At 39.0% G+C, this 15,209-nt stretch overlaps 1 protein-coding gene and 1 long non-coding RNA gene across 4 annotated transcripts; both read left to right on the top strand.

Moving 5' to 3' along the window:
- The first annotated feature begins 385 nt into the window (after positions 1 to 385).
- On the top strand, positions 386 to 5,206 carry LOC139912539 (uncharacterized). Its single transcript, XR_011784668.2, has 3 exons — positions 386 to 2,556; positions 2,992 to 3,048; positions 4,611 to 5,206. It is a non-coding gene; the product is annotated as an uncharacterized LOC139912539 (long non-coding RNA).
- Positions 5,207 to 6,446: 1,240 nt separating this feature from the next.
- On the top strand, positions 6,447 to 15,007 carry amn1 (antagonist of mitotic exit network 1 homolog (S. cerevisiae)). Of its 3 annotated transcripts, XR_013504354.1 has the most exons (8): positions 6,447 to 6,576; positions 8,211 to 8,343; positions 10,657 to 10,786; positions 11,988 to 12,205; positions 13,417 to 13,473; positions 13,576 to 13,687; positions 14,192 to 14,334; positions 14,553 to 15,007. XR_013504354.1 is itself a non-coding variant. In XM_078283115.1 (7 exons), exons 1-7 carry the CDS (start codon positions 6,551 to 6,553, stop codon positions 14,245 to 14,247), a joined length of 732 nt encoding a protein of 243 aa, XP_078139241.1. In that variant the 5' UTR covers positions 6,447 to 6,550; the 3' UTR covers positions 14,248 to 15,007. The 3 variants fall into 3 exon arrangements, 1 of the variants encoding a protein (XP_078139241.1); XM_078283115.1 differs by having other exon boundaries at positions 14,192 to 15,007; XR_013504355.1 differs by lacking the exons at positions 6,447 to 6,576; positions 8,211 to 8,343 and adding an exon at positions 9,904 to 9,976.
- Positions 15,008 to 15,209: the final 202 nt, after the last annotated feature.

A 15,209-nucleotide genomic window follows, 5' to 3' on the forward strand; every position in this document is an offset into this window, starting at 1 on the left:
ATTCAGCTGAGCCTGAAGATTCATCCCAAAATCATTCATATGCAGATGACACAGAATCTCAACAGTCTAATAAAATGCAAAGTGAACAATGTGTCACACCAACTGCTCAACAATCACAAACCACCAAAGTGCCTGTAAGCCGAAATAGTGAAATGAGCAAATGTGAGACACCAAAAGATCCAAATGCCAGTGTTTCAATGTTGTCCTCAGTTCCAATAATCCCATGGACACTTGACAAATTAACTATGTTGGTAGAGGAGTGCATCAAAGTCCAGATGCAGTCTGAAGATTTTCCAGTGATTGATATTACAAAGAAATTATTAAGCAGTTTTTGGGAAGATGACGGTAAAAAATTTAGTCTGCTCAGCACGGGCTACAATAGTTTAATAGCCGAGGTTGAAGAATTCTGCAGCAAACATACAAAAGCAGACTCCGTCATACTCTCGCATATTCAACGCAGATCCTGTGAACTCAAAAGTTGCCATGTCCTCAAACACGATTATGTCCATTCCAAAATACCATACATGTCATCATGGTTGAATATCAATGAGCAGCTAGATGACATTGATAAAGAGTTTGGCTTCCCTTGGCCATTGAAGTATTGTCTACACAAACTTGAGAGTGACAGCCAGCCAAAACTGATTGGGACAGTCAATGGCATTCCTTCAGAAATTGTGAGCGAGATGCAAAATGAAGCCTTGCCTCAAACTGAGATTAAAACGTCTGAATCGGATGATGAAAAACAAGCCTCAGGTGTTGCAGACACCTTTACACAAACCCCCTTTCCCAAAAACACAGCAACAACTGATTCCAGTGACCCGTATTCATTTGAGATCCAGGTTTTGCCTCCAGATGAGGCCAAGATCATTTTTGACCAAGTGCAAAGTGAGATGTTAAAAAGTGAAAAGACTGACATTCAGATGGATAAATTCATGAATGGCTCTGTGGAGGATGAATTACCGGAGGTGATAGATGTCAAATCAAGCGAGGTGAAATTGGACAACAGGGAACAATCCCCCATAGAAGAGTTTTGTTGCATCACAAAGTGGATGGAAATGGTTTGTGGGTCTGACAACCTCTCACAGAGTAAATGCCAGTGCAAGCAAAAGCCAAGTCCCAAAGATTTTACTGTGAAGAGCCTTGATGAGGCAGAAAAGACACTACAAAAGGTGAAACTGTGTGTGATCAGGTCAGATGGCGAATGTGACCCCACCATGGAAAGCAAGAAAAAGGCAAATGCTGATAAAACAATGGACAATCAAATATTGACATTTAGGTGGCCTGAGCAATGCACCAAAATCAGTGAAATCATTGACTTAACTGAAGATGGTGATAATATACCTCACTCATATGCCAATATAGAACCAAAGAACATTTCTCTGCCAAGTGTAGGTAGTTGTCCGTCAAATAGTTCAGTCATTAGTGAAAAACAAAGTGAAAATCTCTCCAGCAGTAAAAGTGAAATCACCATTCAGTTGTCAGACCTTGAAGAGGACTGTGAACGAGCTCAACTAAAACCAACTGATAGTAGTCAGTCAAGCAGTTCAGTCATTAGTGAAAAGAATCTTTCCAGCAGTGAAAGTGAAATCGTCATCCGGACGTCAGACCTTGAAGAGGATTATGGACAAGCTCAGATGAAACCTACAGGCCCAGCAGAGTCTTTTGAGTCAAAGCAGACATCAACTGATAAAACAGATAAAGTTAGTTTTTTTGTGTCCTCCTCCTTGGGACAAGAGAATCTCCACAGTCCTGTCCTGAAAACAACTTTCAGCCTTGACAGTAAACATAAAAGTGATGGAAGAAAGCCCAAGAGACTGAAAAGTCCTGATAGAATTTCTCTATCCCTGAAAAAGAGAAGGAAATGTAAAGGCCCTGTGGATGCTGATTTGCAGACTGCTCTTGAAGACATCTCAGAACATATGAAGACTGTTTTTGACCCTAATGACTTTGAAGCTGTTGCCGCAAATGTTAGGTCTGTAAAACTGTCCCTGTTTGGCTCATCGTCACAGAGAAAGTACGTTTCAATTGGCTGCGGTATGAACCATATGACATCTCCAGAGAATTCGTCAAATCAAGTACCAATGCCTCCAGAAACTCTCACTGTGAATGTCAACTCCTGGCAGAGAAGGCCCTCAGAAACTGCCCCTGCGCTGGAACGTTCAGCCAAACAAGGCATTTATGAAGAATGGAGGCAGAGTTTTGTGCCAACAAAAATGAAACACGGACGCAAATTCTTAATACCGAAGTGTGCTTTAGACTCTGTGACTGATGTTTGCCACAAGAGACCTAAATCAGTTGACAACAACACTGCAAGAAAGCCATTGGCAGAACCCAAAATAACCAAATGGGCCCTTAATTGGAGGGCCAAACTTAAAATACAGAAGTCGAAGGAGGATGTGGTGACACCCAAACAACCTGCTGATGATATGAAAAGTAAAGCTGAAATTGGGGACCACGCTGTCATGCCTCTTAAGGAGAACAATGTCTTGAAGTTCAGTGTGCTACCCAATACCTTCAACTTCAAAGATGGAAATGAAGCCAGAGATTCTGTACTAGGTAAGTCATACTATAATGTCTAGTTTATCTGTCAATGTCCATGACAGACTGAAATGAAATGGTGTGTTAATGTAAATCATTATCAGACTAACTAATTAAATTGATTTGTTACGCCCACTCAAAAAAAAACTGAAAGGAAACATAGTAGGTATAGTGGAGCTATGTGTATCCAAATCTCAGACTTCTTTATTGACCAGTAACCAAACTAATACAAACATGTAACAATTTGTAAAATAGCTTTGGTCTTAAATTTCAGTAGGCCTATATTTCAGTGTCTCAGACACTGTATTCCCCCATACAACCTCCATTCTTGAGGGGTTCAGGTAAATGAGGTGCTGTATTATGTTGAGTTATTTACTTATGCTTTTAACTTTGCCTTTGGAATTCGTTGCCAGAAAAAATGGTATATTGATGAAAAACACTGCCTTTTTTCAGGTAAGACTGACCTTGTTGAAGTAAAGGATTCACAGATTGCTGTCAAGACACCAAGAGGTAACGCATAGAACTCTCTAATGGGATTGTATCAACTCTGTAGGATGTCTGCTGCATTTAACTTTCAAAAGTTTTGTTGAAACCTACATTGTTCAGTCTGTAAGATAAAAGTAAAGCTGAAACCGTGTCATCAGAGAAGGTTATGATACCTGGTAATGCAAAAAATTAAGTGTAAAGCACTGAGGGATGCCATACAGCTGATTTTTAAAGAAATAATCGCCAACATTTTCATATAAATGTCTGTTTTGCTACTCTCTATCACCAATTGATATAACACCCAGTGTTGGGTAGGTTTTTCCTGGGAAAAATCCTATGGCGCACGGAAGTGATGCGATTTTAAGTTTCATCATCAGCAACAGCAATTTGCTTGAAATACATGTTCTTGGACCTCAGTAGTTGGCATGAGTAGCTGGCAAGTGTAGTGCAAACACCACAGAAATGACCACTTATCACCAAAGACATTGGCAAAATAAAATAATATAATCAAATAATAATAAAATATAAAATATAACACAATACCACTTTAAATATGTCTTTGGTCAATTAGTCACTACAAATGGAGATCTTTCCATCTATAGATACCACGGTTGGGGCCATTCATTAATTGAATTGAGAATGCAAGATAAATTCCAATTCAGTTCCTGGAGTTGGAATTGCTCTAAGAAAACAGAATTGCAATTGAATTGGAATGACAGGAAACATAATTGAATTCCATTAAATTCCATGAAATTCCACTTCTAGGAGAGGTTGTCTCGACTTGCTAAACATTATAATCAAACATGAATCAAATAAAAGACAGTTAACACAGTAAACAGTTAAGAAAACAGCAACACAGCTGGCCCGCATGTGTGGATATTGGTTTATATCATACGTCTCAAGGAAATCTCCACATAGTACACATTAGTTTCAGGATTGGTTACAGGGTCCATTATTGCAGGTTTCACTTTGTATGATATTCAGTATTGATAATATAACACTGTGTAATCTCAGATATATGGTAAGAGAAAAACCTAAAAAAAACATGGAATTTCATTGAATTAAATTCAACTTTCTGTTTTTTCAAATTCCAATTCCAATTCTGTTTCTGTTTTTTCAAATTCCAATTCCAATTCCTCAGTTGAATTGGAATTGATGAGCTCATTCATGAATTGAACCCAACCCTGATAGGTAAAATACACTTTTAGCTTTTGTTTTTTGGGCTCTTTGATTTTTTTGGATCCACTGATATAATGAGGTGTTTGTTGATTGCAAATGAAATTCAGTTATCAAGACACTAAAGGATTGACAGTAGTACCTGACTAGTTTTTGACGTTCTTGAATTTTTTTCCCTCTTTTTTGGAAGTAAACTGCTGGATGACAAAACCGACAACTCATTCTTAAAGTGCTTGAAATCCTCTGAAAGCTGTATTTACTCTGTAGCCTATTTTGTTAGTGAGTGCGTGTATGTATGAATGTATGTATGTGTATATACTGTATATGCATTATGTTTTTCTATTTTTTTTTGTGGTTATTTTGAGAGGGGGGTAGCCACGGTATTTGCTAATTACTATGAACAACACTAGGTGCATGGACCCCACATCCTGAGAAGAAGTACTGTCCTCTACCTCGGTCAAACATTTCCCCCAGCCTCTTCCATGAGTTTCAGAAGAAATACATGGAGAAGACAGAGCCATCCATGGATCAATAATCCTACTATAAAATGAGGAAAACTCTGTCCTTCTGTCTGTCTGTCTGCATCCATTTTGCTCCTCAATGGGTTGGCCAATCAACCCGCATCTCCGGGTATGGACTAGTATGACTGACAGGGTTTTTTTGGCAAGAGAAACAGTTATGTCAGATATTTCTTTTCTTGTTTCCCATGGAAATTGTATATTATTAGCCTATGCTTCATTTGAAACATTTCTATTGAGGACTATTATTTTTTCCTCTTCAGTTTTACTCATTTAAAAATACCTGTCTGTAAATTCTTGGCATTCAATTCCTCCACTTTAAGTACTATTAAATCTCACCATGTTGAGTAAACAATTGAATAAATCTTTTATTCAAAATCTAAACTTGTTATACTAAGGGAATGTAGCTGCGAAGGAAACAAACTGAAAGTGTGTAGACTATATATGTCAGTTGCAAATCTTTATAACTTCATACTGTTTTTTCATATTTTTCTACATTTTTTTAAATAAATGTTTTCATATAAAACAAGAAACGTGATCCAGTTTTTGTGTACTTTGAAGAATACTGTTTAACCTTATTCTCACCTTATTCTGTCTGCAAACATAGTTGAAGTCAAATCTGTCAGATAAGAACATGATAAATGTGTCAAATTGACTCCAAACATGATAGGAGGGTTAAATAATGCTTTCTCACCAGGGTTAAAATGGAGCATGATGCAGCAAGGGTATTCTACTTTGATCGATGAAAAAACAATATGAGGGAGCCTAAATAATGCTTTCCCAACAGTGTTTAAATGGGATGAGGCACCCAGTTGCAACACGCTATTCTAACTACATCATTGAAAAGATGTGTAATGTGATCCCTAATCCTAACCTAATCATCATGAAATTTTAATGGCAAGGTCTTTTTTTCTAGGAAGTCCGAATAACGTTTTGATTGATGTGCTTAAACTTTGACCTTTTGTGTCATTCATTTGCGTCGTTTTTCTGTGTGTCTGTGTGTGTGTGTGTGTGTGTGTGACGTCATCTTTATGCAAATTACCGTCACGGTTGTTACATCAAATATGAGTTTTGAAAATTGTGCACATTGAATGCATTTTGTTTCAAAGCAATGGAAAATCATTCACAGTTTGGTCCTTGAACGCTGCTGTGCTAACTGCATTAAGTGATTGAAAAAGTGAACTCAGTATTTAGAAATGCTTGTAACTGTTGAGGCAAAAAAGCTGTCCTCGCTGTGGTACGGTGTTGTTCAGTAGGCTATTCAAGTTTTATTATCAATTGCATATATGGTGAACAGCATGCAGAGACAGTACTAGTCTGTCTGATGAATAAAAGAATAGGCTGACCAGACAGAAAAAGATAGAGCAAGGCCATTTATACAGTGGAATCAAGAAGTCCATGGGAAGATACTGATGAGCTGAAGCTAATTAGAACCTGTGACAGGTACTGGGAGGGCAAAATATTACTCTGAATCAAAATACAGAGTGAGTAGTGGAAAATTACTGTATAGACAGTGGACATGGACTAACCCTAACCCTAACTACTGAGTCCAGAGTATAAGCTACATGTTTTTACATGGTTGTCTCAACATAACCAATTGTGAAAAACTGGAATTCATTTAGTATTGAAATGGAGTAATTTGTTAAATCCAGTAGTTGGCGGCAAAGCGACAAACGGGATAATAATCGCCATCAATAAATGAAGAAGAAGCAGAAGAAGAAAGAAGAAGAAGAAGAAGAAGAAGAAAACAAGAATAAACTAGAAAAATAGGACGATATAAACATAGACTGTAAAAAAAAAAGAAAAGAAAAAGGATATAAATCAGAAACACCATGGCCATGGATTCGCTTTTTGATATGTAAGTAACGTTAGAGGCGGAAGCCTGCAAACGTCATGTAGCCTAAACATGATTTTAGAGCAGCTAACGTTAGTTAAGGGGCGTTGTTGACAGGCAAACGGAGTGGCTTATTGCTTCTATAAATCTGCGGTAACACACCATTGATTGCTGTTTTGTAAATGTTATTCTTCCGCCAAACTCCTCAACAGTAACAAGACAAGTGGTTGCTAAGCGACCCACAAACGCCGTGAGACCCTTTTGGGAAGATTCTCGGTCAACACGTTATACTAATTAATTAACTAATTAATTAACTGTGATGCATGGCATACGTGCGTTTTACAACGGCTTCCAACGTGTCTCAGCCTGTCAGAGCTGACCGATGCTATCCGTTTCATAAACAACTGCTGTATGTAGGTTAAACATAATCCAACAGGTGCCAGCAGGTGCACAGATGAAGGAATTCTCAAGATGACGTTATGATAACTAGTAGCGTCTTGGGGCATACTGTAACGTTAGCGTAGGCTACGTTTAACATTGTGATTTAACATGATTTACAGAATTTATACTGTTGGGGACATTACACTAGCACGAGTGAAAACTAGCCTAATCATTCTTGTGCATTAAGTTAACTGTTCTTCAAATAAAATAATTGCCTAATTATATTAAAATATTCCTAATTTGTGGATGGCCTAGTTGTCAGTGAGCTCATCCCCCAACATCTGAGCATCTTGAGCAAGATACCTTACACTAGCTGGCTGACCTCAGCCATGTGATGAAAAGACAGTTTCCTTTTTGGGGGATTATATAGGCTATATCAAAACTTTGCTGGGGACCCTGTGGAACCCCCTCTAGGACCCCATTTTGGGAACCCCTGTGCTGTCTGTAAGGGTACAGGTAGCCGCCAATATTTAAAAGTGTGAAAAGAAAGAACAGTCATGTAAATATTTTTTTTGTCTCACTAGACATTGTGTTTGTTGCTTCATGGCTCTGTTGAACAGGTGGATGGCTACACAGAAAAAGCCTCATGCCACATGCAAACAGACATGATGAACACATGTAAATTTGCACTTGCACATACATGAGATGCAGAAATCCAAGCTGTAAGCAATTAGTGTTCCAAGTGTATGAGTATGTAGTCATTCATCAGTAAAGATAAGATTAAACTTTATTGATCCCCATAAGGAAATTGGGTTTTTGCAGAGGCAGAAGTAATGGGATACAGTAGGAAAAAAAAAAAAAAAGATAAACAAACTGAAGTGAAAAAAAAAGAAATTGTGATTAGACATGATTTCTATTTTATGATTTAGAGATCACTTAAGTGTAGGGTTTCTATGCAGGTCTGTAACAGATCTGAAATATATGAAAAATGAATATGATAATTTCCCGGTCTTGAACAGTTTGGGAATTACACAAAAGTCTGTATAAGTATTTACAGTTAGTGTTATTCAGTCCCAGTATACAAAAGGTTTTTCATTCAGTAGGACAAACCTGTGTGAGCTCACTGGTTGGTATTCCGAGTCCTGTAAGTGTAATTTGTATTGAAAAAAACTCATGCTTATTGCAGAATGGAAGTATATGCAAATGATAAACATTAGTGACCCACACATACTGAAAAGTTTTAATTTCTTCTCCACTTGCTGCCATTTTTTGTGCAGTTGTGCAGAATTTGTGGCTGACTCTGCAGACAACTACCTCAGTGACATACGGACCTTACCTGTGGGCATAAAGGACAAGCTGGTGGTAAAAATGACTAGAAGACGGAAAGTCACTGACGAGAACATTAGTGAGGTAGGCCCTGCAGGTGAAGATCGGTATGAGAACAATACAAACATTTTACACCTACTGTTTTCCTCCCTTGCCTCACCACCACTTGTCCTCTACCAGGAAGTAACTTGGAAGACACAACGAAAGGAAGGGAGGAGGGAAGGAAGGAAGGAAAGGGGACAAGAGGCTATAATCTGAGTTTCAGCATCAAAGATAAAATATCAGTTCAACATATGTCCCTGTCAAATTTCATGTAGATGAATCATACATTTATCCATATAAATGAATGTTGATGTAGGACTTTGCCACAAAGTTATCCTCAATGACAAAATCAGAAAACGAGACACATGAGGTGTGTGTGTGTGTGTGTGTGTGTGTGAGAGAGACCTGGATGCAGCTCAGATCTTTCCTTTTATTGACATTCCAACCATCATGTGTGAGAAGCACCCGGTACGATTGGAGGGTGCTGGGTGCAAGTTAAAGGATCATGCAGTTTACTTCCTGGAGAGGATACAATTCATCATGCTGTGCTGAAGGAGTCTGCAGGAGAGGAGATACCTGCAGCCGCTTCTCTTGTTTCCTTTCACTACTGGCAGCAAAATGTTGCTTGTTGTGGAGGTAAACCCACTCAAACTCAGTTTAAGCACCTTTTTATGGTAAACATAATTTCCCTTGATTTAAATTCATACCATCAGCCAAGGATTTTTGTTTATATTTGTGATGCTTTGCCTTATCTTGGTCACAGATGGGAGTTAGTTTGATTGATTACCTTCAGCCTCTTAACATAGTCTCCCAAGCAACCTTTTGCCCCCTTGTTGATCCCGTTCAGGACTTGTTCAGGGTGATGACCACCGTGCTTGTGAACGACCCGCCCCACTGCAGCCAGGAGGTTGAGAGCTGACCAACGAGCTTTGCCATTTGTTGTTATGCAGAGAAATAGGATGTTTACTGCACCAAAACCATAATCCAGCCCATTGCAGACCGTTGGTTGTATTGGAAGTCTTGGTCATCCAGACTAGCAAACTTACTGAGCTTTTCATGTCTGATGCATGTAAAGCCCCAGGGGGTTTGGGAGGTAACCAGTTGATTTGGCATAAGCACATCAGCTTGCACTGTGGTCACTAACCTTTTCAGCTTTGCTTAATGGATATGGGGAATATTTAACTGCAATAAAATGCCAAACTCAGTTATACTTTTGAGTTAGGTCACACTTGGATAGTTTGGATAGTCCAGTGCTGATACTCAGCTTACTATCAAGTGACTATAATGTGTCAATAAAAAGTCTACTGAGTTTCAGGTGATACAATAGTGTGAAAAGTAGTCTATAGATATTCAATGTCTGGGTTAGGGTTTAAAGGGGTTAGGATTGGGTTTAGGTCTAAAATGGGGTTAGGGTCAGGCTACGTAGTCTGTAGAGATGCAACAAATAGCCAAGTGGCACTTGTTGAACATCTACTTTTTGTCACCTGATAGTTGAGTATTAGCATTGGACTTTCCAAATAAAGTATTGCCTTGACTTAGAAAGCTGTGATTCAATTCTTTGATGATACTGGAAGCCTTTTAGACTCTTCAGCAGTCTTTCAGCAGTCATTCTGACGTGAAAATGGCATGGATGCTTTCAGTGGAGGAACCTGAGCTGATACGGGATGTGCAAATTGTTCGTAGAAATCTCCATCATTGCACAAGCACTGACCTCCTGTTCATTAGCTATGACTGTTTACACCTATAGGCAAGTTTGCCATTTAGGATACATGGCCGGGAAGTCCTAGGGAGAATATAAAAAGAGTGCAATTGTAACATCTTTGATAAATGTAAAATAAACATTCAGGTTGTTCATGATAATGCAAATAAACAGTCATCAACTCACCATTAGTCCATTATTGTCATTATTGCCAAAGCTCCTAAGTTCCACTGCACCATGGGTAGAGCAGTATATAGTAAGTATGTAGTGCAGTCAAAAAGAAGTCCTTGTGATAACTGCAACATCGCACTTCTGTTGCAAGAACAGACAGTACGAGGGTGCAATGACCTCCCCTGCTCCAGAGAGCAGAAACTAGGAAAGGCACTCTAAACCAGTTTCAGAGATTCAAATTTACATAAAGGCAGAAAACCTTTTGAAAACTCTTCAGAGAATGTTCTTGAAGAAGACAAGAAGTACCAGACTCTCACGTTAACCCACAAGCTGTCTAGCATTTCAAGAAAATGTCTCTGTTTTGTATAATATGAAGTCTGAAAGGCTCGGGGGAGTATTTCAAGGCTATCTGTGTTATTATGTTTAATTTTGTGTTATTAATGAAAGGTAATGGTAAAAGGCATTACTTCTCTTCTTGTTCTCAGCTGTTGCATCCAGGGACACAGAAACTCAATCTAGAGTGCTGTCAAGTGTCAGATGTAGCCCTACAACAGATCTGCTGCCCGCATCTCAAGACCATAATACTGGCTGGCTGCCGGAGAATCACCTCAGAAGGTAGTCTGCCAATAACACTCTAATCTAACAATTCATATGTTATTCCTATTGCCATTACACAGTCCAATCTGTGTGGGAATGTGAACAACTTCCTCTGTAAATCAGAAACCAAAGAACTATGACTCATCATCAAGAAGTAGCTGATGCTGCTACATAGAGAATACATTGAAATTGGTGGTAAAGACGACTAAAGGAAAGGATTTTCTTGGGGCAAAGGTATTTTTTTTTCTGGTTCAGAACTGTTAGCTCTATGATAGAATGAAGTTTATTTTGGTATAAAAACTCGGTGTTTCATTTATTGTCGGTGGAGCTACCCCAGATTTTACATTTTGATGACATGACAGATGCAAGTCTTAGCTACTCTGTTTCTGGTTTTGAGGGAGAGCTGTTTGCAAGTGTTAACTGGGCCTGCTGTCCTAGACCCCAGTTGATACCTGAACCTGTATGAAGTTTAAAATTGAGTGGTATCTCCCTGTAAGCATGAAAAGATGCTTAACATGTTGTATATGGGGGGCCAGAAGTCTGCATATCATTGTTACTGCATTTCATAATGAACCAGCAGTTTTTGTGTATTTATGTTCTCTACTCTCTTATCATTTATATGCAATAGTCAGCTCTTTTACCTTGTCACTCAAACGCTAACTGTACCTGATTTTAACATGTCTCTTACACACACTAACACACACACACACACAAACAAACCACATACGCACACTGGCACTCACACACTGATGTCTAAGCATACACATGCACAAACATAGGCTACATGATTCAGTATCTGACAAAGCTACCTCTTTCTGTCCATATAAGCAGTTTACAGTCTACAGTATATCTTCCAGATATATTTCATTTATCCAGTCAGGTGGTTACAAAGTATTTTGTATTACTGCTTACATGAGTATTTGCTGTAGATTGTCATACTGTGTTCTTCAAGTCCAATATGTAGAAATGTTTCAAACCCCTTATACTGATTTTGGATACCAGGGCTACTCTTTTGTTTTGTTTTGGATCAGTAGCTGACATGTTTTATGGCTTTGCAAGCCATCTTGTGCCTGGTACTAATCCCTCCTGTAGATGTGAAGACTAAATACCTTCTTTGACTCAGTGATTGCATGTTGGCTGGCTGGGTTGCATTTCTGCGGTGTAATAGCAGTCAGCAGTTACTCATTCCTCTCTCTCTCCCTCCCTCCCTCCTCTGTAGGTGTGATAGCTCTTGCCTCTTCATGTCCAAGCCTAAAGGTGGTGGATCTGAAAGACTGTGAAGGAGTGACAGATGAGGCAGTGAGGGCTCTGGCCCACACTTGCAGAGGCCTGGAGGTCCTCAGTCTCCAGGGCTGCTCCACCATCGGAGACGCCGCCCTGCTGGCGCTGGCAGAGAACTGCAGGCTGCTGCACGCACTCTGCCTCTCTGGAACACAGGTACTCTTAGCCCCGAGGAATAAAACTAAGATCTTATTGTCAGAGTAGTTTTAGGTTTTTCCCAGTCACACGAACAGTAACTTAGTTGGCGTTGAATCACACTATTGTCAGCTATCCTTTGCATGTCACACACAAGTTGTACTGGGATAGACAGAATGCAGCATCTGCTTTGTTGTAAATTGTCTAGACCAAAGAACATAAAGTTTGACCACATGGCTTCACCTTTGCCACAACCCCCTCTGTCCCCTCCCCTCAGGAATGTAGTGGAGGATGAATCCAGTTTACCCTCCTGTTTATTTGCGGAATAGAGTTTAACTGCCTTTTTAGGCTGACATAAATGTTTATGACATAAATTCAGTATATGTGCATCATAGTAATAGAAGTACCGAACTGACATATGTTATATAAAGATAGGGTCTTTTAAGGGAAAAAGCAAAATAGGGTTCCCACTGGTCATGGAATATTTGGAATAACATGATATTCTGAGAGGTGTTTTCCAGACAGGGAAAGTCTGGGAACTTGATAAACTCTCTGAGGAAGTCAGGGAATATCAGAGAATTTCATAAATGGGTCACTTGATAGGCATATACTGTATATCAGAATGTATTTTCCTACTTGTTTCACATACTCGTTGCATTAGATGGTGGTTTTAATCTGTTTTCTCCACAGTAAGCCCAAGTGTAGTGGAAACCAGACTGTTCGCCCCTTAAGAACTTTTCTGAGATGAAAAACAACATTAATAGATCAGGAAGGAATAACATTTTTAGTTTTCTGTAAAGTCATGAAAAAGTAATGGAATTTTACATCAGGGCCACAGTGGGAGCCCTGGCATAAGTAAATGCATTTCTGAAAATATAAATGATTTTGTTTATATTGGTTGTAGTTTGTCTTAAGATGATCACTGTCTGGAGGTCCTAGTTTTCCCGACGTGTTATTTATCGTTACATCACTGCTGTCTTTAAAGAGGACTTTGCGATCCCAGTGGTTTCAGTTGCACATACAGATGAGACAGCTGCACAGTAGCGTTAATGTCTGGGGCTGCTGAGTCAGCAGTCAAACCTTGCATAACAAGGAAGCCTGCACAGCTAATTGATCAGGGACACCTCACTGAAAAATAAGGTCAATGATCAAAAAGCAACATTTTCATGACGTGTGTCCCATAAAAACACCCAGCCACACACTAACAACTGGACTGTCTTTGTTATTCGTAGGTTACAGATGTGGGCCTTATTGGACTGGTCACAGGGCCTTGCTCCAATAATTTGAATGTAAGAAATCAACTAATATAGAGACTTCAAACATTGAGTTAATGTCTTAGAGTGACAGCATTAGAATATTGTGTTAAAATAATGCAATTGGATGTATTGTAGGAACTACAGGTGGCAAGATGTCGCAACTTGACTGATGAGTCCGTCGCAGCCGTTTTCACAAACTGCCCCAAACTCAGAACATTTGTCATCAACGACTGTCCTCACATCACAGGTAAACTTCATGTCATCTTTAACTGTTTACAGATTGTTCGATATAAGCAGTAACAGTAACATCATGCGGGTTACGACTTTATGGCAGAAAGGTCAGAGGTTCTAAACCTTCTGAAACCACTTTTACCTGCCAGCACACACACCAAATGTAGCTAACTTAGATGTAGCAGAGGTGATATTTTTCAAATGAAGTCTTAAGCCCAAGCTGCAGCAGACATGTTGATATAACTGATAACTGAACTTGTTAAAAAATAATACCACTACATATTCTCCAAGCAAGAGCATTTCTAGTACTATTCTAGTGCTGTTCTCAGTCATTTATACACTTAGATCGCAAATCTGTACACACTGTTACAACAAAACAAAATGCATCCAAACATCACATTGAAATGCATGAAAGTCAAAATGTATGTTGTGTGTTGTTGTGATTGATCAAAATAATGTGCATGCTTAAGCCATGTTTGTGTTTAAAATTGACAGTAGCTCTGTTCTGCTCCTCTCACAGCTCAGGTTTGGATGCATCGTATCGCCAACTTTCAGTATCTATCATGGACCGTGTAGCATGGTCAGTGGATCACAGCAGCATGCAGAGGGATGACACTAATAAAGCCTACTGATGACCTCCTCCACTACATCAAGTGCCCAAAGGTGAAAGAAAACTAGTTGTGTTAAAAGAACAAGAACATATCTAACTCTCTAACAGTCTTCCAGTAGTATGCAGCCATTCATAAAACATTACAGTTGTCCTTTGAAGTGTATATAGTCAGTTTTCTGTTCTCTGTTGATGCTTGGTCTTCATGTTAGTACAATTAGCTTGTGGAGAGAATCTGCCACAAAAAGCTACCAGCCTCCTCTGTCTTCCTCAGGTGTCGGAGGTCATTATATTCCTGACAGCGTGTGTCACTGTTGATCGGTGTCGTCCTCTCTGTCCTGTCCCCGGGCCAAACGAAGGTGTTCCTCCCAAGTTATAACCTATCCAGTTAAAGCCGATTAATGCATGAAAGCATACTGTTACTTCTTCATACCCTTCATGGCTGTGACACCATTCAAGGAGTAGATTGAACAAAGACAGAAAGATTAAGAGAGGGGTGTGAAAGTGGGAAAAGGTTCAACTGATTTCTTTCTGACAATGGTGTGATGTTTACAAATATTATGAAGATCATTTTTTGCACTTTATGGCCATTTTCTTTGCATGACAAAATCCACTGTGTAAGTGAAATGAAACTTTTGTTATATATAAAATGTTGTAATAGTCATTTAAATTCTATTACTAATGTACAAAGACTTTGTATAGGTAACTTAAAGTCATAATATGAAATATGAAATTAGTATTTATATGCAGGGAATGTTACATTGTTTTCTTACTTGACTGCAGTGTAATTTGTACATTCCCAGTTTGTTATGGCTCTTATTTGTGCCTCAGTCACGCATATTATATACAATAAATGTTTATTGCTGTTTAACATCCACATATTCACATTTTGTTTAGACATACCATGACAAGATCTCACGGCATCTTTGAT

Source organism: Centroberyx gerrardi, chromosome 4, assembly GCF_048128805.1.
Source record: "Centroberyx gerrardi isolate f3 chromosome 4, fCenGer3.hap1.cur.20231027, whole genome shotgun sequence".
In the NCBI taxonomy this organism is placed as follows: domain Eukaryota; kingdom Metazoa; phylum Chordata; class Actinopteri; order Beryciformes; family Berycidae; genus Centroberyx; species Centroberyx gerrardi.